The sequence below is a fragment of the Pseudozyma flocculosa genome (assembly GCF_000417875.1).
Source record: "Pseudozyma flocculosa PF-1 unplaced genomic scaffold scaffold00021, whole genome shotgun sequence".
NCBI lineage: Eukaryota > Fungi > Basidiomycota > Ustilaginomycetes > Ustilaginales > Ustilaginaceae > Pseudozyma > Pseudozyma flocculosa.
Window position 1 is genome coordinate 92,780 of NW_006920889.1, and position 23,709 is coordinate 116,488.

At 64.3% G+C, this 23,709-nt stretch overlaps 8 protein-coding genes across 8 annotated transcripts in view; 3 read left to right on the top strand and 5 right to left on the bottom strand.

Moving 5' to 3' along the window:
- PFL1_05656 (uncharacterized protein) overlaps positions 1 to 777 on the top strand; it is a gene marked incomplete at both ends in the record, with an annotated part of 5,122 nt that extends 4,345 nt beyond the window's left edge. Inside the window, one exon of the mRNA XM_007883192.1 lies at positions 3 to 777. Coding sequence (XP_007881383.1) covers positions 3 to 777 — 775 coding nt within the window. The remainder of the gene's footprint in view (positions 1 to 2) is intronic.
- Positions 778 to 898: 121 nt separating this feature from the next.
- PFL1_06903 (uncharacterized protein) lies at positions 899 to 1,698 on the bottom strand (the record flags this gene model as incomplete). The annotated part of the gene is made up of 2 exons (XM_007883328.1): positions 899 to 1,585; positions 1,690 to 1,698. The coding sequence occupies 2 exons, from the start codon at positions 1,696 to 1,698 to the stop codon at positions 899 to 901; spliced, it is 696 nt and encodes a 231-aa protein (XP_007881519.1).
- Positions 1,699 to 2,608: 910 nt separating this feature from the next.
- On the bottom strand, positions 2,609 to 6,353 carry PFL1_05657 (uncharacterized protein; the record flags this gene model as incomplete). Its single annotated transcript, XM_007883193.1, has 3 exons — positions 2,609 to 5,561; positions 5,678 to 5,789; positions 5,921 to 6,353. The coding sequence occupies 3 exons, from the start codon at positions 6,351 to 6,353 to the stop codon at positions 2,609 to 2,611; spliced, it is 3,498 nt and encodes a 1,165-aa protein (XP_007881384.1).
- Positions 6,354 to 9,545: 3,192 nt separating this feature from the next.
- Positions 9,546 to 10,083, bottom strand: PFL1_05658 (uncharacterized protein; the record flags this gene model as incomplete). The annotated part of the gene is made up of 2 exons (XM_007883194.1): positions 9,546 to 9,601; positions 9,705 to 10,083. 2 exons carry the CDS (start codon positions 10,081 to 10,083, stop codon positions 9,546 to 9,548), a joined length of 435 nt encoding a protein of 144 aa, XP_007881385.1.
- A 1,296-nt stretch (positions 10,084 to 11,379) lies between these two features.
- On the top strand, positions 11,380 to 11,866 carry PFL1_05659 (uncharacterized protein; the record flags this gene model as incomplete). The annotated part of the gene is made up of 2 exons (XM_007883195.1): positions 11,380 to 11,740; positions 11,826 to 11,866. 2 exons carry the CDS (start codon positions 11,380 to 11,382, stop codon positions 11,864 to 11,866), a joined length of 402 nt encoding a protein of 133 aa, XP_007881386.1.
- A 1,173-nt stretch (positions 11,867 to 13,039) lies between these two features.
- Positions 13,040 to 13,536, bottom strand: PFL1_05660 (uncharacterized protein; the record flags this gene model as incomplete). The annotated part of the gene is made up of 2 exons (XM_007883196.1): positions 13,040 to 13,077; positions 13,179 to 13,536. The coding sequence occupies 2 exons, from the start codon at positions 13,534 to 13,536 to the stop codon at positions 13,040 to 13,042; spliced, it is 396 nt and encodes a 131-aa protein (XP_007881387.1).
- A 2,660-nt stretch (positions 13,537 to 16,196) lies between these two features.
- On the top strand, positions 16,197 to 17,651 carry PFL1_05661 (uncharacterized protein; the record flags this gene model as incomplete). The annotated part of the gene is made up of 1 exon (XM_007883197.1): positions 16,197 to 17,651. The coding sequence occupies one exon, from the start codon at positions 16,197 to 16,199 to the stop codon at positions 17,649 to 17,651; it is 1,455 nt and encodes a 484-aa protein (XP_007881388.1).
- A 787-nt stretch (positions 17,652 to 18,438) lies between these two features.
- Positions 18,439 to 21,188, bottom strand: PFL1_05662 (uncharacterized protein; the record flags this gene model as incomplete). The annotated part of the gene is made up of 3 exons (XM_007883198.1): positions 18,439 to 19,948; positions 20,371 to 20,920; positions 21,023 to 21,188. 3 exons carry the CDS (start codon positions 21,186 to 21,188, stop codon positions 18,439 to 18,441), a joined length of 2,226 nt encoding a protein of 741 aa, XP_007881389.1.
- Positions 21,189 to 23,709: the final 2,521 nt, after the last annotated feature.

Genomic DNA, 23,709 nt, shown 5'->3' on the forward strand with positions numbered 1-23,709 from the left:
AGCGAGCTGCCGGCCAAGGTGTCGGGGCTGCGCAAGGACGCCGACAGCATCAGCGACCCGCTCTACCGCTTCTGGGCACGCGAGCACCGCTCGGGGGCGGCGCTGCTGGCCACGGTGCGCGAGGACCTGCAGTCGGTGATTGCCGTGTGCGATGGCGAGGCGCGGCAGACGAACCACAACCGGATGCTGCTGACTGAGCTGCCAAAGGGGACGATCCCGGCCAACTGGAAGCGGTACGCGGTGCCCAAGGCCATGTCGCTCGCCATCTGGATCGTCGACCTCAAGGCGCGGCTCGAGCAGCTGGAGCGCGTGACAAAAGAGGACCGCTTCGACGCGTTCCCCGTCACGCTCGGGCTGCTGTTTGCGCCCGGCGCCTACCTGACGGCGACGAGGCAGGCCGTCGCACACCGGTCCGGCACGAGCCTCGAGAACCTGCGCCTCGACCTCGAGCTCAACACCCAGCAGGTCGGTGGCGGTGGCGACGAGGGCCAGGGCGGGCAGGGCAAGTTTGCGGTGCAGGGCCTCAAGCTGCAGGGCGCAGAGTGGACCGACGATGCGGCGCTGGCGCTCAACGACGGTAGCACCATTGGCCTGCGCACCTGCCGCCTGTCGTGGGTGGCTGCTCAGGGCGAGGCGGCGGCGGCGGCGGCCAAGGTGCCCATCACCGTCTACCTCAACGAGGACCGCAGCCATGCGCTCTTTTCCGTCGAGCTGCCCGCTCCCGGGCTGCAGGCGGCCACGGTGGCGCAGAGGGCTGTGGCCTTGAGAGCGTCGTAGGGGCAGCTGGGCGGCGGGGTCAGGATGGGCCAGAGAGGAAAGGGCGATCGACGAGGTCGCATGTGTATTCACCGAGGCGGCCAGACGGGCGAGCGACCCGATTGAGCGTCGCAGGTCACTATCATTTCCCCTTGCCTTCTTCGTCGTCGAGGTCCGAGCCGACAACCTCGCGCCACGAGGCGAGCAGCCGTTCCTCTTCCTCCCGTTGGCGCCGTAGCCGTTCCTCTTGTTCTCTTGTCGTTTCCCGGGTGCCGCCGCTTCCGCTGCCGCCCAAGAGGGATGAAGGGGAGGAGGGTAGGGTGAAGGAGGCGCGGATACCGTCGACGACGTCTCTGAAACGCTTCGACGTCTCTCCGCGCTTGCCAAAGAAGATTTGGGTCCACGTGATTTCCTCCATCCCTCCCGGCCCCGGCGCTGCTCCGGGAGTTGCTGTAGATCCTGGTTGTTGGGAGGAAGGGTGGAGGAGGAGGGAAGAAGCGGGTGGGACGAGACCGAATCGGGTCACGTCCGGGTGGACAGAGGCCAGTCGGGCCGTCAGTTCCCTCTCTCGCTCCCTCTCCCTCTGTCCGTCTTCATCCCTCTGTCCCCCGCCTTGTATCCCACGTTGCGACCGCAATGGGATAGAGGAGAGGGAGCGGAGTTGATTGCGTCGCAATGCGACGATATCGTCAAGGAGGGAATGGAGGAGCGCCGTCCGTCTCTCCTCGTCCGCTCTCGCCGTGACGAGCAGCGAGTTGTTGAATGCAAACGACGACAGTGCCGTGAAGATGATGAGGGGCGGTATCGCCGTCGGGTTGATGTATCGCGTCTGTCGTGTTGGGGAAGGGAGGGATGGGGCGGGGTAAGTGCGGGTGCGGAGAAGGTCGCGAGGCTGACGGGAAAGGCGGGGGGCAGGGCGAGGGGGCGACTTACGATGCCCATTTTGAAAGAGCCCTTTCGTCTCGGAGCGACGTGGCGGTTCGTGTCGTGGCTGAATTGGGGATGTCGCGAGAGGAGAGGAACGGTGTGGACTCGGGACGATACGGAGTACCGACGTGGTTGCTCGTTCGGTGGGCGCGGGGGATGGACAGGCGGAGGTGCGTCCGAGTGCCTGGACGAGCGAGGTGGTTCCGAGCTGGGCCGAGGTAGGGCGGGGCGGGGCGGCGATACGAGAAGTGGCACTTCCGAGCCTTTGTAGAGTCGGATCGAGATGGGCAATATGAGAAAGGGGAAGGATACGTTCACCTCGAAAGGGCAGAGTAGTGCACGTAGCAGTGGAAGGGTATGCGAGTCGGGGACGATGGAAGAAGCAGGAGGGGGGGGGGGGGGGGGGGGCGGAGCAGGTCCAAAGAGCGGAGAGCAGGGGGCTTCGGAAAAAGGAGCGCAGCGGCGGCGGGCGGAGGGGTTCAGACCCGCGATCCGAGTTCCGCATTCCGTGCCGCCAGGCTTTCTGGAGCGCCAACACCACGGTCAGGACCATCGACGTCGGCGCACCTCGGTCCGGTCCGGTCCTAAAGGATGTGGATCTTCGCGGGCTGAATTGGATACTTTTACAGGTCAGGTCAGGAGGGGACGAAAGAGGGAGCGAGAGAAGAGTTTGGAGAAGAAACGAGCGATGTGCGCCTGTGCGAGACGGGCTGGAAGAGAGATGCAGCGAGAGTGCGAGACGATAAAAGAGAGACTGAGAATGGATGGATCTAGAATCACCGGGTGCCATATGTTAGGTGGGACACGAGAAGACGGAAAGAGGCGGTGTGGGCCTCGAGGTCGGGCCAGAATAGATAAGGGTGCCCAGCAGACGGGCGGACGCGGTGGCGCGCGCGACCGACAGACCGACCGACGCGGGCCCAACTTAGTCCTTGCGGTTGTAGCCGCCGCTCGTGGCCCTCCAGACGCTCTTGCTAAACAGGCCGCCCCAGTAGTCAAAGGTGCGGGTGAAGCACTCGCACAGGAGCATCAGCAGGGCGTAGCTGGTGGTGACGACGACGAGGATCGTGGCCCAGTAGGGCGCGCCGACCTTGAGCATGTTGAGGCAGAGCCAGGCCGACCAGGTCCAGAAGATGATGCCGTGGCACAGGAAGACGGCAAACGAGTGCTTGCCGAGGTAGGTCCAGAACTTGAAGCGGAAGAAGCGGCGGAAGCCGTCGTTGAGGTCGGCCATGGCAAACAGCGCCATGACCGACACCCAGCTGCCGATGCGCGGAGACGTGTAGCTGACGGCGTCGTTGCCGAGCCAGGCGTTGGGCTGCGACGTCTGCCAGTCTGGGTGGATGGCGTAGTTCTTGTTGTCGAAGCTGCCCATGGGCGAGTCGCGGATGCACGCCAGCCACTCGCGCACGCAGCACGCCAGGAACAGGATCCACGCGAGCACCTGGCCCTGGACGCGGAAGCTCGATGCCCGCTCCGGCAGGCCCAGCGCCCTCGCCACCTTGGCCGGGACGAGTGGGAAGCCCCGCTTGGCCCACACCTGGTAGTTGAGCTTGAGGTCCAGGTCGGCGATGATGAGGCCCGCCATGAAGAAGACGTCCCACGTGTTGGCGTACCAGCTCAGGCCGACGCAGATGGCGTAGAAGCTGAAGCGCTTCCACGGGTTCTTGATCTCGTGCGCAATCAGCGCGCACGTCATCGACGTCCACGTACCCTGCACGATGACCGGGATCGTCCACAGCACGCCGGTCGCGTAGCCCGTCACGAGCGCCGGCTGGTCCGGCGGCGACGCCCACCACAGCGAGATAAAGGCGTTGAGGAAGACCATGACGTTGGGGAAGTTCTGCCAGTAGGACCACGTCGACCAGGTGCGCGACGCCAGCCGCGGCACCCACTTGAAGCCGCCGACGTCCATCAAAAAGTAGTTTGCCAGCACCGCGCCCGCCGTCGGCAGTGCCAGCCGCGGCAGGCGGCGCACCGTCGTGTCGGCCAGACCGCCGATGCCGCCCTTGAGCAGGTACCGGTTGCACATGGTCCTCGACGGCAGCACGAAAAAGATGCCCAGCTTGAGTCCCTGGTTGACGGTGAGCGGGCCGATGATGTTGCGGAACCAGATCTCAAAGTTCGGGTAGTGCTTGGGCGCCGACTCGGTCGTGATGCCGTAGTAGTAGATGAGCATAAAGTGGTGAAACGAGACGAGGAAGGCGGCGAAGCCACGCATGCCGTCGAGGTAGTCGATGCGCCGCGCTCCCGTCGACGTGACGGCGGTGCTGCCCTTGGAGAAGAGCATGTCCTCGAGCTTGCCCGCCAGCACCATCAACAGCGGCTTCTGCGCATAGACTTCGTCGCCCGTCACGGCGCGGCTGCGGCGCGTGGCCGAGTCGCCCGCCTCGGGCTTAGCCAGCTGGCCCACCTCGCCGTCGGCCTGTGTCTGGTCTCGCTGCTGCCACTGGATGATCCGCGGCTGCTGCCAGGCCGGGTGGCCGTGCTGGAGCTCCGAAGGGATGACCGAGTTGCGCCTCGAGCTGCCCTCGTGCTGGAACGCCATCGACGTCGAGTGGCCCATGCTCGAGACGTCGTACTGCGAGTTGCGGCGGCTCACGAGGTGCTCCTGCATCTCGTCGTCGTCGGTGGCGTTGCCGCCGTTCTCAAACACCTGGCCCGAGACGTCCTGCCCGGCCAGGTCGACCTCGCTGTAGTAGCCCTCGGGCGTGGCCCCGCCCGAGCGTCCGTGACCGAGGTGGCTGCCGAAGAGGGATTCGGCCCTCGACGAGGCGTAGCCGGGGGCCACGTAGGGCATGCTGCTCTTGAGCTCGCCCACCCACCGCGGCGTCTCGGTGCCGCCGTTGGCACGCTCGAAGCCGCCGCTGGCCGCGTGCTTGAGGTCCGGCTTGGACGAGTAGCTGGGCAGTGTGGGGAGTCGCACCTTCTCGTCGCGCGCGTCGTCCATGCTGTACCAGCTCTTGACATCGTCGTCGTCGCTGCTGTCGCTGTCGCTGTCCGAGTCGTAAACGAGGTCCGGAGAGGCCCACAGGTCAAAGGGGCGGTCGAAGGCGTGCTTGGCGCCGGCGGCGCCCGTGATGCCGACCGGCGTCATAGTGCCAGGCGTGCCGGCGGGCGTGTGGATAAACGAGCTGCGGGCGTCGTCGACAAGCGACATGTCTCCGCCAACGGCGGTGGATGCACCAGGGGTGGCCGTGCCGTCGTGCGAGCGGTGCTTTTCGGCCTCGGCGATGGCGGCAAGGCGCCTCTTCTCCTCGGCCTTGATCCTGCGGACGACGAGGCCATGGGCGATGGTCATGATAAAGACACCGCCGGAGATGGCGAGCATGATGCCGGACCAGAGCGGCGTCGTGCTCGTCCACTTTGGCGCCTTCTGCTTGGCCGTCGCCGCCGCCACAAAGGCGGTGCGCTCGCGCAGCGTGAGGTCCTCGGTGCTGCACACGGCCGCGCCGCCGCTGGCCTGGCACTGGGCGTCAAACTCGTCGTGCCGCTCCGTCAGGCTCGAGTTGAAAAAGAAGCGGGTGTACATGATCCGGGTGACGAGCGGGTTGTTGATCGGCGGTCCCTGCGACTGGGAGCGCTCGCCGTTGGCCCAGGCCTGGAAGCTGATGGGCGCGGCCACCGTGGGGATGTTGGAGGCGTTGGTTCCCTTTTCGTAGGCGTAGAAGTTGACGGTGGCGTTGGGGGCATCGTTGCGGAACTGGATGAGCTTGTCGCTGAGCCAGTCGAAGCGGTGCTCGACGAAGCCTTCGGTGTCGAGCCAGGTCAGGTTGGTCTGCACCGGGTCGGCGTCGTGCCCCGAGGCCGAGTAGCTCCATCGCAGCGTCGAGTTCTCGGCCAGGTTGGACGTGTAGATGCCGACGTCGACGGTCTCGCTGGGGAAAGGGTGGTGCGGATGGGACGGACAGGATCGGGGAGGGTCAGCGCGTCGGCCGAGGAGCGGAAGCAAGAAGAGCGCCCACCGTGCCCGCGGGTTCGGGTCAATGCTCACCTTTCATTCCACGACGCGCCAAACTTGAACGCGGCGCCGCGACCGAGCGAGGTGGGCGGCTGGATCTGTGCGCGGAAGGAGCCATAGAGGATGTCGCGCCTGCGGGTGACGACTGCGTTGCGGCAGGTGGACGGGTAAGCAGCGGCAGGGGAAAGAAGCAACGTCAGCGAGCCTGTCACCTAGCTATATTGCATGCGAAGTGTCAGCAGCACGAGGGCTGGCAGGCTTTTCCTGGACACGTACTGGAGGATCCATTCACGATGCGGTGCTTGAGGTTGGCGGGCGAAACCTCCATGGCGAGGGCGCGGGAGGCCTGGTCGATGTATGTGGTGTTGTAGCTGACGGCGCTCCTGTAGGTTGCGCCGAAGCTCTCTTCCCAGTCGTTGATGTGGTCGCCGACGACGGCCCAGGTCTCGCTGCCGGAGCCCGTGTCACCGGCCGAGAGCTGGCCGTAGATCTTGGGCGACTGTGCCGGGTTGGTGACCATGTCCGAGGTGCCCGTCTCGTTAAAGTAGGTGATGGCGGCGTCGGTCCAGAGTGCGTTTGTGGCGGGGTCGAGGTAGCCGCACTCGCACGCGGCGTTGGCCAGGAGGGGCGCTGAAGAGAGCCATGTGGTGGCGGTTGCCGCAGCCAGCAGGCCGAGGCCGGCCGCCGAGCGGACCGATGCGCCCACCATGTCGTGTCGCCGTCGCAGAGGGGGATGTGCGAGGTGTCGTGGTCCGATCCGAGGTATGCGGTGCTGGTCGCCTGCTTGTGGCCGAAGAGCGTGCGTGCTGCTGGGGAGGCGGAGCGTGTTGCGGGGTTGAGGTCGGGGCGGGGAGTGGACTGAACGAGCTCAAGCTCGAGACTGTTGGTGGCGATGAAGGGAAAGAGGAAGGCGGAGTAGACCGATGATAAGGAGCGGCGGTGGGGACGTGGGATGTGGATGACAAGGAAGGCGGGCGGGGCCGTGCCGGGGTCCGCTCTGGGAGGTGACGCTGCAAAGGCTGTTGCGGTGCCGCTGGAGACTGGAACGCAGCCAAAAGTCGAGGACGTGGCGAGGCGAGAGAGAGAGAGGCAGGGTCCAGCGGAAGGCTCGAGGGCTTGAAAGAGAGCGGCGGCGGCGGCGGCGGCGGTGGTGGTGGCACGGTGGTGTGTGGCCTGACTGGGCGCAAAGGAAGCAGGCGGGTCGATGCCGATGCACTGCGGGTGCGTGTAGGTAGCGGGCGAGAAGGGAGACCGGCCAAACCGCAGGTGTCGCGCAGATGAGATAGGGATGGGATGGGGTCTGGCAGAGTGAGGTCCTGGGTCAGGCAGTAGTGTACCTACCTGTAGTAGGCTACAGAGTACCTTGCTCTCTTCTAAAGGGCGATGGTCTCTGCCTGCCCGTCACACCTGCCCGGAACGTCTCCGAGGCTCGCCAAACCATGACAGACGACGTACTTCTTCGTCGGTCGCACCTGAATCGGCATCCCCGAGACCAAACTCGCCAATCTCGATTTCGATGGTGGCAAACAGCAGGCTAGGCTGTAGGTAGGCCACCGTCTGGCCACCGGCTAGGCCACTTTACCCTGCAGGTGGCCACCGTCCAAGTTGCCTGCAGCTGCTGGTCAGAGGTGAGCCAGCGAGCCGCTGCGAGCAGCTAGAGCAACACGAGGGCGAGGAAAAGAAGGTTGAGGGTGTGAGGGCCGCTGCTGCGGGCCATGGTCATCGCCGTCGAGTTTGACACCAGCACAGCCAGGCGGGCAGCCAGGCAGCCAGCTCCGGTCAGACCGAGGCAGGCAGGTGCCGTAAGGTCTCGCACGCACCGAGCCGCACCGTACGTCCTGGCCTGCCCGTATGTCTTGCTTGGGTGTGTCTTTCCAGGGGCTCGTGGTCGGCGGCCGGTGGTGTTGCTCGAACCACGTCGGCAGCCAGGCGCAGCTATCTGTTCGAGGGGGTGCGCCCTCATCGACATCTCGCAGCCCCGGGCGCAGCAGCCGAGCGCTTCCACGCCGGACCCACACTCATGCCCGGATCCTGGATGCTCCGTAGCCCTACGTTGTTCCGACGCACTGCTGGGGACAACGCAGCCAGGTCTACTCAAGCTCGACGCTAGCCCGACTGCCCGGTCCGAAGCAGAGCTGACGCACTGCCTGCTTAGGCTGCCTTGCTGCCCGTCGTAGGCTGTTTGTCGCACGTGGAAGCCGTTCATGCTGGGCCGGCCTCCGGCGATTTCTTCCAGGGCGCAGGCAGGGTCCACGAGAAGAAGAAAAAATTCGAGCCCAGCCCAGCCTGGCCTGCTGAGCTGCCTGCCCAGCCGCCACCCTTCGCAGCTGGAGCTGGCTCGCTCCAAGCTCGGAGCCGCTGGCCTGGCCCTGTCCGAAAATAGCAAGCAGCGCCCCGACTCACCTAGCTTGCTTGCTTGCTTAGGCCTAGGTTACGGCTCTCTGCCCGCCGCTGCCGACTCGTGCCAAGCGACGACGACATCGAACGCGCTACCGCAAGCCTGCTTCTAGTTTACCTGCAGCCAACCTGCAAGCAGCGCCCGGTCTTCTCTTGCTTCCTCCTTAGCTTGCTTGTGATACAGCCTAGCTCGCCCAGCGCACTCTGCGGCCAAGCAACCCATCATCGACCAGCGGCAAAATTGCTGTTCGCGCGGGCTCACCGGGCGGACGAAGCAGGCCAGGCCGCCGTACCGATAGCGAATCAAGTCGCCGGCCGTCGATATGAGAATGATGAGCGTGGCCTGGCCTGGCCCCAGGTGCTGCGCCGCGGACCATCTCGACCTGCCGCGCCTGCCCGCCACCATCGCCGCTACCCGCCACTTTAAGCACTCGCCGCAGAAGCGTGGGCGCCGCGTCGCTCAGCTCGCTCAGCTCGCCCTTGGCCATGGCCACCGCCGTTGCCGTACGGGATCAAAGATTCGGGCTGCCGGCATCGCCCGAAGGCTCAGACAGCCCGATTGAGACATCGCAGCACCCTGCGCGGGTTGGTTGCCTCCCAAGCCCGCATCGCACGCGACAGATAGGCTCAGCCCAGCGAGACGGGTCGGGTACGGAACTTGTGCAACGCCATTTCGCTGCGTGTGGATGCTCGCCAGGATCGTGCGGTGCGGTAGCAGTCGCCGGCAAGCAGCATGGCGCCGATGACCGGACCCACGCTCTGAGTTGTGAGTTTCCGTTGGCGGCTAGGCGGGCTGAGTTGCGAGCGAATCGTGAACAGCTGTAGCGGCCATCGGCCGTCGGACGAGAGCTTGACAAGACGTCCCGGCGTAGCAGGAACGGGGCGCCGAGCGACGAGGCCGACGACTCGATCCGATGGCAAAGATCCTGTATCGGGAAGGGGCGACGCACGATTCTGGGCAGCTCGCGCAAGCAAGCTTGCAAGTCGTCATGGGTCGGTGTCTACCAGCGAGCGTCGCGACCGACAAGGTGTCCGCATCCGCCAATGCCCGCGGCAGCAAACACATGCCCATGCACGTCTCCGCCAGTCTCGCTCCGACCCACCTTCGTACAAGCCTCGCGCGGCTCATCGATCCCCAGCAAGGGCACGAGACATCGCAGCAGCTCAACCAGCAGCCCCGGGATCTGGTGTATCGCGAGGATAGAAATGGTGCTGAATCATTGTGGAAACGACGATAGGCCGACTCTGGGACAGAACGTGAAACGACAAGGTTGCGGAGGGAGACGGATGGTGACAATGTCGATGAAGTGCGCTGCGGCCGAAATTCGACACAAGGGGGACCGCTCAGGGCCAGGAAAGGCTCCGGCAAGCCGATAAGCTCTTGCAGGGACGACCGACCCGCATCGCAAAGTACCGTCCGGACCGAGACCATCTACGCGGTCACGGCAGTAGAGCGTAGGGTCTTGCGACCACCATGCCCTTGCCTTGTACCCTTGTCCCGGTCTCAAGAGGCAGTGGGCTCTCCCGGCTGAAGGCTGGTGGTCTTGAAAGCGCCGTTCACTGTGACCCGGCGAGACAGGACGATGCGCGGCTTTAGGTCAGCTCGGCTCTCGCGACATACGCACTCCAAGAGAGACTGAGAGTGTTTCCGTAGCCCGCTCACCGGTCAGCTGATATCCGGGGGCCGAACCGGACATGTAAGCCTGGTAGGCTCCGCCCGACGATGCGGGAGTCTGACAGGCGCCGATGTCGTCTTGTCCGGTCTGGCCAATCTTGGCAGGACTGTTCCAGATGGGCTTGCCGTTGTGGTGGATGTTCCAGGTACCTTTGCCGCTCGGCTGCTCGTAGCAGATGAGGTTCTGGGCGCCGCCGTCGACGATGAAGTCGCTGTCCGAGGGGTCGCCGCGGAAGAGCTCGCCGGCAATCAGTCGGCCTCCGCCGGGGACCGAGTAGGCGACCCTCTGGGGCGGCGTTGCGACCGAGCGCGAGATCCCCAGCGCCAGGAAGGCGGCGAGGACGCAAAGGCCAGTGGTGAGCTTCATGATGAGTGGGCGTGTGTGCGGTAGTTTAGCAATGAGGGTTCGTTGTGGCTGCAGGAGAGAGATCTTGCGGGTTGAGAGATATGGAGCAGCGGCTGGAAAAGGGCCAGGCTTGTCCTTCTTATAGACAGAGATTGCAGGGAGGCGAGACTCTGCGCTCGTCGACGCAGGGCGGTTTGGGACCAGGGAAGAGGAGATGAGACCGCTCGTCTTCACGGAACCTGCAAGGCAAGACAGACCGCCACACCCGCATCCCCCACTTGATTTCGGATATCCGGGCAATCGTCAACGTTTCGCTGGCAGCAGGCAATACGTAGCTGCAACCATTCAACCAGCGACCTCAGCCGACGCCGTCGCCAGTGTGGGCGAGGCCCGATCCACGGGTCAGATAGAGTACTGTGGCTTCTCCTCAGCTGGGACTGAGCGCTGCACCAACCCATCCGCTAGTCACGCACTACTCGGGCCGAGGCTTCGAGAAAGGCCCTGGTTGAGCCTGCTTCCGTTGTCAGGCAGAGCAAAGGCTGGCGCTGCGAAAGACCACCGTGCACCCCTGAGCCCACACGTCGAGCGCCATCCCTGGGCGCGTCGTGAGCGCGGTGCTGCTGTTGCGCTCTCGCTTGGCGTCGCATTCCCGGAGTGGGGGCACCGCGGTTCCTGGCAGGGGTGGATGGCGGACAGAGGCGGGCGATTGTTCACCAGTGCTCGATCGGGTCGTCCTACTCGATAGTTGCCTCCGCGCCCGACCCACCAGAACAATCCTCTCGATCTTCACGCTGCCCACCTTGTTGCAACCGGCCCTCATCTTTTCGCGCGCCATGTATGCATCTACCTTCCGGATGGCCGGCTGGGCGGCCGGCTGGGCGGTGGGTTGGCATGTCTGCGGTGCTGGAGCGCTTTCAAAGCTACGTAGCACTGACATCCCTGACGAGCCGTGTGGCACCGATATGCTGGCCCACGAACCTTCATGACGGGAGGCAATGCGGCGCCGCGAAGTCGTATATGTAACAACGGTCGGGGCGCGGGTATCGGACCGACACTTCCCGCTTCACCCCTATTCCCACCGTCAGCCTGCTACCTTGATGTAAGTGACTGGTTGGTGCCGGTTTCACATCCACCCCCACCCTCCGGCTCGCCGAGGCGAGTGGGTTACGACAACGCTCGTTGCGAACCACCCCGCCCTGTCGTCTATAAAGGAGAGGTCGAATCCCGCTCGACCTGACTGACAACCCACCCACCCCTCCCGATAACTTCAAGCCGAGCTCCACCCATTGTCCCAAAGAAGCCAGTACCACAGTCGACATGAAGCTCTCCCTCGTTCTGCCCGCCGTCGCCATCCTCGTTGCGGCCAGCCAGTGCTCGGCCGCGCCCGTCGTAGATGCCATGTACAGGACCGCGACCGAAGGCATCCTGCACATCGGCCACCGCACGGTCGTCGGCGGAGCGACCGACGACTGGATCTGCTTCAGCGAAGAGTCGCCGGCCGCAGGAAGCACCTGGAACATCTGGTACAAGGGCAAGTCTGTCTGGGGCCCAAACCGTCCCGCGATCGGCGACTTTATCGCGGACAAGAGCCAGGACTGCCGAGACAAGACGTCTGCTCCCGACGTCTACAACGCCCTCCTCGCTGGATCGGGCATCAACACTGACCTCAGGCTTTTTGGTGAGGAGTGTTTGCAAGGCTTCAAGCGGGGCAGCGGAAGCGCGGCTGACGTCTGCTTATGGTTGCACATCTCCGTCCGAAACAGTGAATGGGGCCTTCCAGCCCATCACCCGCTACAGCAACTGAGGTATGCGTGCGAGAGGCTCTTTAGTACCATGCCAGAAGAGGCTGCAGCTCGACCAAGGCAGAAGTCCTGCTCGCCTCTCGAGTGTAGCTGCGACAGGCCATTTTGCCTAAGCCAGCATGTCGAACATGGCAAACTGCGGCAATCGTCGTCGCGCGCTCGGTTTCGGGCGTGGCGGATGCCAGTTCGTCGGCGCGGCAGATTTTCTGCTGCCTCGCCACCGAGGCCTCCTCCTTCTCTCCCCCATCCTCTCTCCTTGGGCCGCCGTCGTCGTTCACACGCCGGCAGTTCCTTCTTTCCCCGCCCTCCTCCCTTCCACCGCGTGCCTCGCAGCAGACTGACCGACGACCTGGTGGACTCGGGGCTGCCCGCAGTGCTGAGCCTCTTGAACACGTTCCGTCCTGAACCCTCCCTCGGCGGGGTGACGAAAGCGGCTTTGCCTCTCCACGCGAATGCGGACTCGGGCGCTTCTTATAGACAGTCATGACGGTCCAACGCTGCCAGCACCGGTGCAAGCAGCAGCCTCTCGCCCTTTGTGGGTTTCCAACGTTGCTGACCGATGGAGGGGCCGTGGTCAACAAGGGAATTGCGGGTCTGCTGGGCGATCGAAGATCCGGTTGTGGTGCTTCGAGGTGGGGCCGAGTGGCACCCCGTTCCTTCCTGCGGATAGAAGAAAAGATCATGCTGCCCGATCAAAAGGAGCTGAAGCGTTCGACAACGTAGCACCGCCATGTCGGAATGGGGGCTCGTCAGCGCGAGCGGGATCAGAACACAGAGCTGAGGAGACTGCGGTATAGGAGAACAGGTGTGAGCCCCTTGGCGCTTGGTTCGCCTCTCTGGGCGATTGGGGAGGTGGAGCCCGTGTGTCGTGCCGTGGCTTGGTGGGCGGTGGCCCGGGTCGGCCCGGTCGATGCTGCACACGCTCAGTTCTACCCTTCTTTGCGCGACGGCCTGGTCAGCTGTCGAAGCCATTCGATTTCGTTCAGCTCGACACGAGCGAGGACGATGGACAATGCTAGGAGCGAGGGGACCGGCACAGAAGGGGCCAGGTAGCGCTACAAGGCGCGCAAGGTGACCGCAAGAGCCTGCGCTTGCGGGGCGGAAATCTCGCCACCTCGTTCAGTATCGCTGCAAGAGCGCGCGTCTTCTCTCGCCGCCGAGGCTGTGTGCGAGGCCTAGCGAGACGGCGAGATGTCCCGCGCCTGTCCATTGACTGAATGTACAGCGAGACGGTGCAGGGAGCGAGCGGGGTCAACATCGTGCTTATCGCATACGTTTCCGCCGGCCATCCTCTCTGTGCACCGCCGCACTCACCCTGAACCTGGTACTTGTCCTTCAAGCTTCCGTTTGAGAGATCGCGGTAGGCACCCAGCAATGCCTCGTTGGTCGGATCCAGACGGGAGCAGCCGCCAGAATCGGGCCCTCCGCTCTCCCTGTGGCCGACATTGATGCTGAGCGGGAAGAGGGCGTGGCCGTTCTGAAGCAGGTTCCACCTGTCCGTGTCGCTCTGCTCGATGATCGAGTAGCAGAAGCCTGGAGGTGCCGTCGCGATGGTCAGGCGTCCTCCGCCCGTGGTGCTATAGGCGCGAGAGGCCAGGGCCCCGTCAGGCAGACAGAGGCCGACGGCGAGAAGGACAGCAGCGAAGGAGCTGACGCCGACGGATGACTTCATGTTGATGTCTGGTTGGGATGGGCTCGAAAAGCTCGAGTCGCGGAGCGAAAAGGAGTTTGGTGTGCGCTGAGAGGCTTGGCCGAGAGGGGGAGCGTCGTGTCTGTCTGAGCGAGGTCTCCTCTCTGTTCTTATGAAGGTCAGACCAACGCTGCCTGCGTCCAAGCCCGCCCCGGCCTTCCCCCCGCGAAACGAGAGCGCTCTGTGTTCCGTAGCGTGGCCGTTCGGTCACGGCGGGCCCGGGCCAGGGCAATCAGAGAAGCGGCCAGATGGAAACGCAGGCGAGGAGGGTGCTAGCCTACGATAACCCACCTTGAAAGAGCGAGGACCGCCCAAATACGTCGTCCCTGCGCCCCGAGCGTGGCGATCTCGAGCGTGGGGTCGAGTGACGTCCGTCCTGGGGCAAACATTAAAGAATGAGTCGCTCTGCCGGACCAGGCGGAGCTGTTGCCATCGGTGGGGGCACGGATAGCGTCCCGAAAAGGATAGCGAAGGAAGGATCGCCGGCCGGAGACGGTGCCCAGCTGATACAGGCCGTTGAAGCAGGGCAGAAGGGGCTGTCGCGCCCAATGAGGGGTTCGGGCGTTGCAAACTGGTGGATACGGGCTGAGGTGGGTAATGGACGGCCAAAGAAGTCCCTCGCAGCCCACTGAGACGCTGCGCACCAGCTCTGCGATGCAAAAGCACCCGCTTGCCCGCCATCGAGGACGGTGGGGCGGCCGAGCGCTGAAGGGTGGGTCATGTCGAGCCCCGTGGCCGAAGGCGATACGGAGCCACGCAGCTCTTCCGGCAAGCGGGGCAAGGAGAGGTAGCGCATGGATGGCGACGCCGCCTCCTGTCGTCCGAGAGCAAGTCGACGAGGATGGCATCGGATCCGGTCCGGGCAGGACGTACTGTAGGAGTTACGCGGTCGACACCGTCGGCCATCTGGGCGTCACGATAGTCAGGCTGAGTGTCTCGGAGGAGCTCTGATGCCATCTGCTCGCGTGCGCCCGTCAAGAGACAGGATCTTGTCCTGTCACGACCGCCGGACGTGTCCGAAGGGATCGAAATGAGGGCTTCGCGTCCGTTACAGTGTACAGTACTGTAGCGAAACCTGCAACGGACCGTGGATGCGAGATGGGCTTGCAAGGCGGAAGCGACGGAAGTGCTGGCGGCGCCGGTGAGCGAGCGCAATTCGCCGACCGCGGAGGCCTGCCACGCGATGACGCTACAGTAGGCTCGCCGCGGAGGGGCATGGTCAGGATCCATGACACCGAGACGTCGGTAGCGCGGTCTCAGCCCGGTCATCTCTACGACGCGGCGCGTGGTGTCGTTGCGATGCGGGCCGGGCCAGGCATGCGACGCGATGGCCGCACATCTGCGACGATCTGATACGGTACGCACGGTGGATCGATAGCGGCCAGCTCGGCCATGGTGGTCGGGTGGCAGCGTTAGGCTGAGGAGATCTGCATCGGGTAGGCTAGAGTGTCCGGCCTAGCCTGTTTGCTGAGCCAGGCGGGCAGGCAGGCAGGCGGGCGGGCGGGCAGGTTGAGCAGCACGCGGGCCATCGGGAGGGCGTCTAGCGCGGCCGAAGAGCGAGCGATTCGATTAATTCGAACCATCGAAAAAAAAGGCGCCGATCGGGGGGGTGGGCCCATACATCGAACGAGCTAAAGAAAGGTCGACAGAAAACGGGGCGGGATTCTGCCGTCAGAGGGTGCGTAGGGTCAAGCCAGGCTTACGCGTGCGGTCCAAGGTGGAACTTCTGGGGGGGGGGGCTGCCAACCAGCGACAGAGTAGAGAGTCTGGCACTGGCGCCGACTTCTGGGTGCCCGCAGCAAGGCGGGCATGGTTTCGGCGCACGTACGCCCTGCCTTTGTCGCACCGGCAAAAAGAGACACGCCGTACCGTCGTGCCTACTGGTACCCGCAGCCAGGCGGGGCCATGTATGCCGCCGTGCGTGCAAGCTGAGACGCTCGCACACGTCCTGGCCTGCCTGTACGTTCATCATTGCAGGCCGGTGGTACATAGCCTTACGACGCCGTGCACCGCTCGCTTTCGTGGGTCTGAAACTCAGAAAGGGGTTAGGCCGCCGTCGTACAAGCCACGCCCAACCTAGCCTCCTGAAAGCACGAGCTTGGCTGGACCTCGCTGCCTCCACCGGGTCTCTCTCTGGCCTGTACCGTTTGCAAGCTAAGGGCCATCAGCGGCGGCCGCGGCCGGCGTCCAAAGCGGTGGCCGTGAGCCAGGCCGTATCCTATCTCCAAGTGGCCACGGCAGCAGGCTAGGCCGGCCTGCCAGTACAGTATTGAGCTGAGAAGGCTAGGTAGCCTGCCTGGCCACGACCCTGCGTGCAGCCTGTTGCTCCTCTTGCCTCTCTTTCTACCTCTCGACCAAGTGACCGAAGACTGCCTGCCTGCCACAGGCTGGACCACCGCTGCCCGCCACCACCTCCTCCACTCTGGCAGACCCTTGGCTCGCTGCCGCCTCACCACTTCTTCTTCTTTTCTCTCTCTCTCTCCTCCTCGATCCTCGTCACCTTCTCGCCCCCTATCCGCTCCTCCAAGACGCTCACCTCTCCCATCTCCCTCCGTCCATTAAGCTCGCGCTCGTCCTCCCTCTCTTCTTCAGACCATCCTCCGGATCACATCAAGGAACCCTCTGGAAGACCCGCTCCAAGCATGGGCTCCTCGACCACCGGCGGCCTCGGCGGCGCCCTGGGCCACCTCTCGGCGCTCATCTACGCCAGCACACCCACCATCCTCTTGTGGACCTACATCGTCTTCAGCTTCTTTTTCTACGTAGCCATCCCCTCGATCCTCCACGAGATCCTCTGGTACATCTACCTCGCCCTCCAGACCCTCACCGCCCTCTCGGTCTCGACCGAGGCCATGCAGGCCATCCGGCCCGCCGTCAAGGCCCGCCGCGCCGACCGAAAGGCGCGCAAGGAGGGCTGGGCCGAGCTGGAAAACGGGCAAGAGTGGCCGGCCATTGACGTCGTCCTGGTGGCCTACCTGCCCAACGAGCAGGAGATCATCATGCGCCAGATCCGCTACGCGCTGCGCGAGATCAACTACCCGACCAGCAAGCTCACCATCAACGTCGTCTACAACACGCCCAAGCCCATCGAGCCCGTCGAGTCCGAGCTGCGCGAAATGGAGCGCGCCCACCCGCACCTCCGCGTCGTAAAGGTGCCCAACTCGACGTCCAAGGCCGACAACATCAACCACTTCCTCACCCTCGACGGCTGCAAGGGCGACATCATCACCCTCTACGACACCGACCACTACCCGGACCCCAACGCGCTGCGCTGGGTGGCGCGCCGCTTCCTCGCCGGCGGCGTCGACATCATCCAGGGCCGCTGCTGCATCTACAACTACGACGAGACCTGGGTCACGCGCCTCGTCGCCGCCGAGTTTGACATGATCTACGGCGTGATGCACTCGGGCCGCGCCGAGGTGCAGGGCTACGGCTTCTTTGGCGGCTCCAACGGCCACTGGAACGCCTCGCTCCTCCGCACCCTGGGCATGCAGAAGCAGATGCTCACCGAGGACATTGACAGCTCGCTGCGCGCCATCATCTCGGGAGCGCGCATCGAGTACGACCTCAAGGTCAAGTCGTACGAGCTGGCGCCCGAGACGATGCCCGCCCTCATCAAGCAGCGCATGCGCTGGGCCCAGGGCTGGACCCAGGTCGCCTTCCGCCACGCGCTGCCCGCCGTCCGCCGCGGCGCCTACAGCGACGACAACGGCTGGCGCTCGCGCCTCGGCCTCTTCCAGCTCCTCGTCTACCGCGAGCTCTACTTCTACATCAACACGCAGCTCCTCATGATCCTCGTCACGTCGATCATCATGTGCTTCCCCGGACGCGGCCTGAAGCAGTTTTTCCGCGATTTCGGCGGCTTCGAGCTGTCAATGTGGGCGCTGGGCGTCAACCTCATCTGCCTCTTTATCACCATCTGCATCACGCTGCGCAACCGCAGCAACTTTACGCGGCCGCTCGGCATCATTGCGTTTGGGCTGCTGACGCCCTTTTACTACAGCGGCGTGAGCTTCATGAGCATCTTTTGCCACTTCCGCGAGTTTATCAAGTTTGAAAAGTGGAACCCGACGGCGCGGAGCAACAAGAAGCCGTAGCAGCTTGGCCGCCCTCCCCTCCCCGCGCCCGCGACCCCTCTCCCTCGCATCCGTCCTCTCGTACTCGCTCCTTGTAATCCCCAGTCGGTCGTCTTTTGATCCCCTATCCCCTCGTCCCTGTCCTTTTTTCCCCGCTGTAACATTTTCGTCTGATCGTCTTCTTTGGATCTCGCGGCATAGAGAAAGACGAGGCAACGCAGTCACATTCCTTGATTTTGCACCGCACGACCTGTTCAGCTCGCTTGCCTCCTCTGGATGGGGCTTGGATGTGTTTGTGCGATGCCGCCAGGCGGCGTGGCGTGGCGTGTATCAGAGGGGGTGGAGGGGCCCTCGACTCAGGAAAGACTTGGAATGGAGACCCCCAACCCCGCCTCCTCTGTTTCCCGCAGTACGTAGAGCAAAGCAACTCTGCATCGTACTGTAGCATCCTTGATCGATCTCGAGCTACCAAGCCATCACTCTCGCCACACGGGCGCGTCGAGGCCACGAGTGAGTAGTATTAGAACGATGCTGCACTTCCAGAACCCGCGCCACCATGATACGATAGGATGGGTCAAGGAAGAAAAAAAGGGCCGAGCGAGGTTTCCATGCCGACAGAGATCCGCAGAGACCGTGTTGCGAGAGCCGGAGAGTGGTTTGCTACGAATACCGGGAAGGTCTGTCTGGGGAGGGGTTGCGGTGCGTCTCGAGATACATCCAAACGACAGGAGAGAAGAGGATAGGATACGTGGCCGGGGAGCGAGCGTGGTCTTGTAGTAGTATAATCACGGCGGGAGGTCCAACGCGGCTACATCTGGCTGGCAAGGCTACCGTGGCTCTTCGACGAGACCAGGCCGCGCGGGTGCATCCGCCCAAAGAGCTTAGACGCCGTCCCCGCGCTGCCCTTTCGTCCATGCTGCAACGGCGGCTGCGGCTGCTGCTGCTGCTGCGTCGTCGGGGGCAGGGTCGAGGGGTGCTGCTGGTAGTTGCCAATGTAGTCGGTCTGGAGCGGCGGCTGGTTGGGCAGGCTGGCGGAAGCCGTCATGCCGAGCGAGGGCGTGCCGGGCGTGCTGTTGGCGGGCGACGAGACGAGCTGCGAGAGCGGGCTGGGCCGCACCGCCCTAAACTCGCGCGGCATGGGCGTCGTCGGCGTCATGGCCTCGATGGGCGTGGCGTGCGCGCCACCACCACTTTCGCCGGCGGCGACGATGGCGTCGCGGTCGAGGCGGGATCGCTGCACCTCGTCCTGCGACATCTCGGTCGGCTTGAGGTCCGGGTCCGAGGGGATGCAGAAGAAGCGCGTGGCCGTGGCAATCTTGCGCGACAGGCCCTCGGGACGCAGCGCCGGGTTGGCGCCCTTTTTGAACTTGGCGCCGAGCGGGACCTTGACCTCGACGATGCCCGACGTCGACGTCTCCCAGCTGCACGCGGCCATGACGGGGATGTAGGGCTTCTTGGACTTGTGCGCCGCCGCCTCGGCCAGGCGGTGCGTCGACTCGAGGAGCTGCATGATGGCGGCGCTCTTGACCGTCTCGAAGCTCGGGTTGGCAAAGGGGACGAGCGACGTGATGGACGCGGTGGGCATCTCGATGCGCTTGACCTTGACCTCGACGACGTAGACGTAGTGGCCCGAGCCGGTGCCCTGGCACGTCTTGCAGGCGCTCACCAGGCTGCCGTCGCAGGCGGTGCACCTGAGCACGCCCTCGCCCTTGCAGCGGCGGCAGGACGAGGCCTTGGACTTGTCGCGACCGGTGCCGGCGCACCAGAAGCACTCGTCGGCCGACTCGCCGCGGCAGGTGGAGCAGGTCTCGTTGCCCTTGCCGCTGCACTTGTGGCAGCAGGCGTCCTGCCTGCAGCCGGGCAGCTCAAACATCTGCTTGCTGCGACCGTTGATGGCGGCGACGTCGAGGTCCTGGTGCTGGATGTCGATGGTCCACGGGCTGGGCATGGCGGGCAGCCGCATGGTGGCGGCAGCGCCGGCGGCCGAGGTGCCCGCCGCTGCCGCCGCCGCTGAAGATGTAGAATTGGGAGAGGGAGGCGAAGGGGCGGCGAGTGCGGAACCCATCCTCTTCCACGAGCCCGAGCGGCTCTCGAGGATGACGATGGCCTTGAGGAGCGAGAGCTTTGTGCGGCCGACGAGGCGGATGTCGAGGGCGTGCTTGCGCGCCTCTAGCTCCTCGGGCGAGGTCTCGTCCTTCTTTGTCGGGGGCAGGGGCGTGCCATCCTCACCAAACTGGCGCACGGGGGCCTGACAGATGGAGGGGAAGGCGTGGGCCAGCACTTGGCGACACTCTTTGGCGTCGAGATTGCGCTCCGGGCTGAGAGTCGGCAGCGGCGCAGTAAGAGTCGCAGCACATGGTCGAGGGCGCAAGAAGAGCGGCGGGGGCGAGGGGCAAAGGCGGCATAGGGGAGCGAGGGGCGGAAGGGCGGGGCCGTTAGCGTGCCGTGTCCCTTTGTTTTTTCAAATTTGAAAGCGAGAATCAGAGCCGGGCTAGGCTAGCGCGGGCCGACGGCCATGTGGCAGGGCGCGGGCCGTGGGCCAAACGCCGCTCGCTCCTCAGGCAAGCGCTGCCTGCTGCCACCACCAAAACCAGCACCACCACCGCCACGGCCGTCCACGGCTCCGCTGCCAGGCACCACCGAAGCGGACCGCATGCCTGCCATCGTCGACACTCCGCAACTCAGCTCTTCCCAAAGGCAAGGCCGCCATCCAGGTATCACCCTTGCACCGACTACTCACATGTTCGAGGCGCGGAACACGATATCATGGTGCGAAAGCTTGGTGTAGGGCCGGTCTCCGCCGTCGCTGTCGCCCGCCAGGCTGTTGACGGCCGAGGGTCGACGCGACCCGCCTAGGCTCTCGGGCCGGCCCTCGGCAGATACGGGCGACTTGGGCGACCTCCATCCGTCGGGCGCCGAGATGGGCGACCGCAGCTTGCCGTGTGCCGTGCCGTACGGCACCGTCGACTCGTCCAGCACCTCGATCTCGCCGCCGTCGTCTTGCCTCTGCCTCTGCTGCTCCTGCTGCTGCTGCGAGTAGAGCCCCGGTCGCGGGCCCTGCTGCAGGTATTCGTAGTCGCTCGGGTGGCGCGCCCGCTCAAGGCGGTACTGCAGCTGCTGGTGGTCGCGGGGCAGCGAACAAGTCGCGCCCCACCGCTTGTCCGTGTGCGAAGCGTAGGATCCCCGCTCCGGCGGCGTCTGCGCCTCGTCTCCGTGGCCTTCGCTCGAGGTATGCGACGGCGTGTGGCTAAAGTCGGGCGAGGCCTGCAGGCTGTCGACCGTCTGGCCAGCTGTTGATGGGCATCGCGGCGGGCGGGCAGTCCGGAGCACGTCAGCGAGGGTGCACCTTGGGGCTAGACAACGGGCGGCCCAACGCCCTGTATGCTACTCACGGCTGATGCCTGCTCGAGAGAGCTGGCTGATCAGGTCCTCGTACCCCGCATACTCGCCAAGGGCCGCCATGTCGTGCGCAGTGGACTTGGCGGGCAGCGGTCCGTTGGGGTCGACGTAGCCGCTCTCGCGGTAGGCGTATCCGTCGGCGCTCGAGAAGCCAGACATGGTTCCGAGATCGGTGGCTAGACGGGCAGTGGGAGAGATGGAGAGGGTTTGGAGAGGAGTGTCCGTGGGGCAGAGGGGAAGTGCGGTCGGTCTGCTGCTCTATTAAGGGGACTCCAGGGGGTGGCCGTAAGGATCCAAAGGTCGCGAGGGCACCAAGCGGCGTGATGTGCGTTGTCGTGGCTTGAAGAGGCCTGGTCTCTCGTCGGACGAGACCTGCTTGTGCTCGAGAGGTCGCGGTGGTGGTGGAAAGTCTCCGATCCGTTTGATGCCAAAGGGGAGGATCAGCTGCTGGTCGTATGTACGAGGGCGTCGATGGCTGACTCGTGCTGTTGCGTTGTTGCGGTCGTGGTTGCTGCTGCTGTAGTCCGTTGCTGTGGATGTGGACGGTGGTGGTGAGGGTGCAGGGAGGGGGTCGGGGAAAGGACAGCTGATGGATGCAGGCGGGACGAAGGCTAAAAGTAGTGCGGTTGCTTGGAGAGAAGGGAAGATACGGTAGGGAGCGGGCGGTGCGGTTGGGTTGGAGGGGTCTGCCTTCTTGGTGGCATACAGCCAGTCAGGTAGTCAGTCTTGGGTCGAGAGAGTGGAGGAGCGCAGGAAGAAGGGGCGAGGGCATCGAGAAGGGTGAGTTGCAAAGTAGGAGGTGCGGCGACAGGGCACACCGGCGGAGGACGAGGGCGAGGGCGAGGGCGAGGGGAGCGTGGCTTTGATTGCCGGCCAGACGTTACGTTGGTGCACGGCAGAGGGCCATTCCACAGGCCAGATTGAGGGACACACCCCTCCTTCACTGCCCCCCGAGCCCTCCTCCTGGCATCGCTGCCCCTCTTCCGGCGCTCCTTGCCTGCTCCCCTCCTGCCGGGCTACGGGATGTTCTCTCGCTCCGCCGTTCCGCTGCCAGCGGCCGGCAAGCAAGGCACTCCTGCCTCCTTCCTCCTTCTTTCTTTTGCTTCTTCTCTGCTGCACCGCAAAAGACCAGGGAGAGGCAGACAGAATCAATTTCGATCCCTGTCGCCGACATCGCAAGGGAGGGTACCACCAGCTCCGCGGTACAGCTGACTGTCACCCATCGATCTTTCTCGGAGCGCCTTCTAGCGCCTCGGTCAGGCATATCTCCTGCCTGCTGCCTTCTAGAGTGCGACTGCAGGGAAGCAGAAAGCGCGCAGAGGCAGGAGGTTAGGGCATGGAAGAACGCTTGGCCTCCTCTGAGGCTCTCGTCGTTCGCCTGCATACGCCTGCCGGTGCGCGCGATAGGATGAGAAACGAAGCTGTCCCACGACCTCGCCTCGGCGCTTCCCTTTCTGGGCCCCGGGAGGGCGCCTAGAAAGCAACTGCTGTGTGCACGCGAAGCTGGCAGCCGGTTGCCACGCCGTGAGGCAACCGCCCGTGGAAAAGTCACCGAGCGACGATGGTCGACTCAGTTTCAACGCTAGCTGGGCATCTGGCGTCCCCGTGGATCCTCGGACCATCTCTTCTTCCGTCGCGAAAACGTGCGGTTCGCTGGGTCTTAGCTCGCCTCATCCGCCGTCATCGTCGCAGACATACCGGTATGTACAGCACCGGTGCAATGCGCAGAGCCCAAACCGCTCGAGACGATCGCTTGGAGCATGCACGGCGGCGGCCACGAGGAGGGACCGAGTGTGGTTCGGGGACCGCTCGGCAGCAAGTCGAACGAGATCGGTCGTACGGCAAAGACGGCAGGCTCTGTTCGGCACCATCGAGCGCGATGGTGCTGGCCGCTGTGCTGCCGGGTCTCTACCGTATCCCCATCTGCACGAGAAAGTGGTCCTTCGAAACTGTCCTCGCTCGTGGCGGCGGGTGCGCCTTTCGCCGCGAGATGGGCCGGGGTGGATGAAACTTGGGAGAGCGGCGCGATGATGAGCGCTAACCGCGCTCGAGCGAAGTGGCAGTGGCAAGCAAGCGATCTGGCAGAGGCAGTCAAGAGGGACCCGACAGTCACACGCAGCGATGGCAAAAAGAGTAGTGACTTGCATGAACCGCCCCAACGTACGACGGCAGGCAGGCATATGCATCTGGCTGGGTCGCGTGAAATGCACCATCGACGCTGGTGGCATGCATGCGTGGGCTTCCAGGCGGCGGTCGAAGGTGCTGCGCCCTTCGGTCTGGCCTTAGCTTCTCTTTGGAAGATGAAGAAGACGGGATGGCCACAGGAAGAAGCAGGAAGCTTGGCTTGGGCTGGGACATCGTTGTGCGTCAGACGAGTGACGAGACGGAAGAGACGGCGCAGAGCTCACCGAGGTTGCGTGGATCTGCGACCTGTTTCGTCCGCATCTGAATCTGCAAACCTCAAAGGTCGCAGGTCGCAGCGAGACATCGCGTGGACCAAAGACACCGACCACGACCATCCTTGCGAACGTGCAAACAGGAAGGTTTCGAAAGTCGAGGTTTGAGGAGAAAGATGAGGAAGTTTTGAAAAAGTGCGTCGGGATGGGCTTTGAAGAGATAGCTGGATGAGACCTGGGTGACGATGCTGGCGAGGGCGCAACCAGGCTACGGCAAGGGCTGT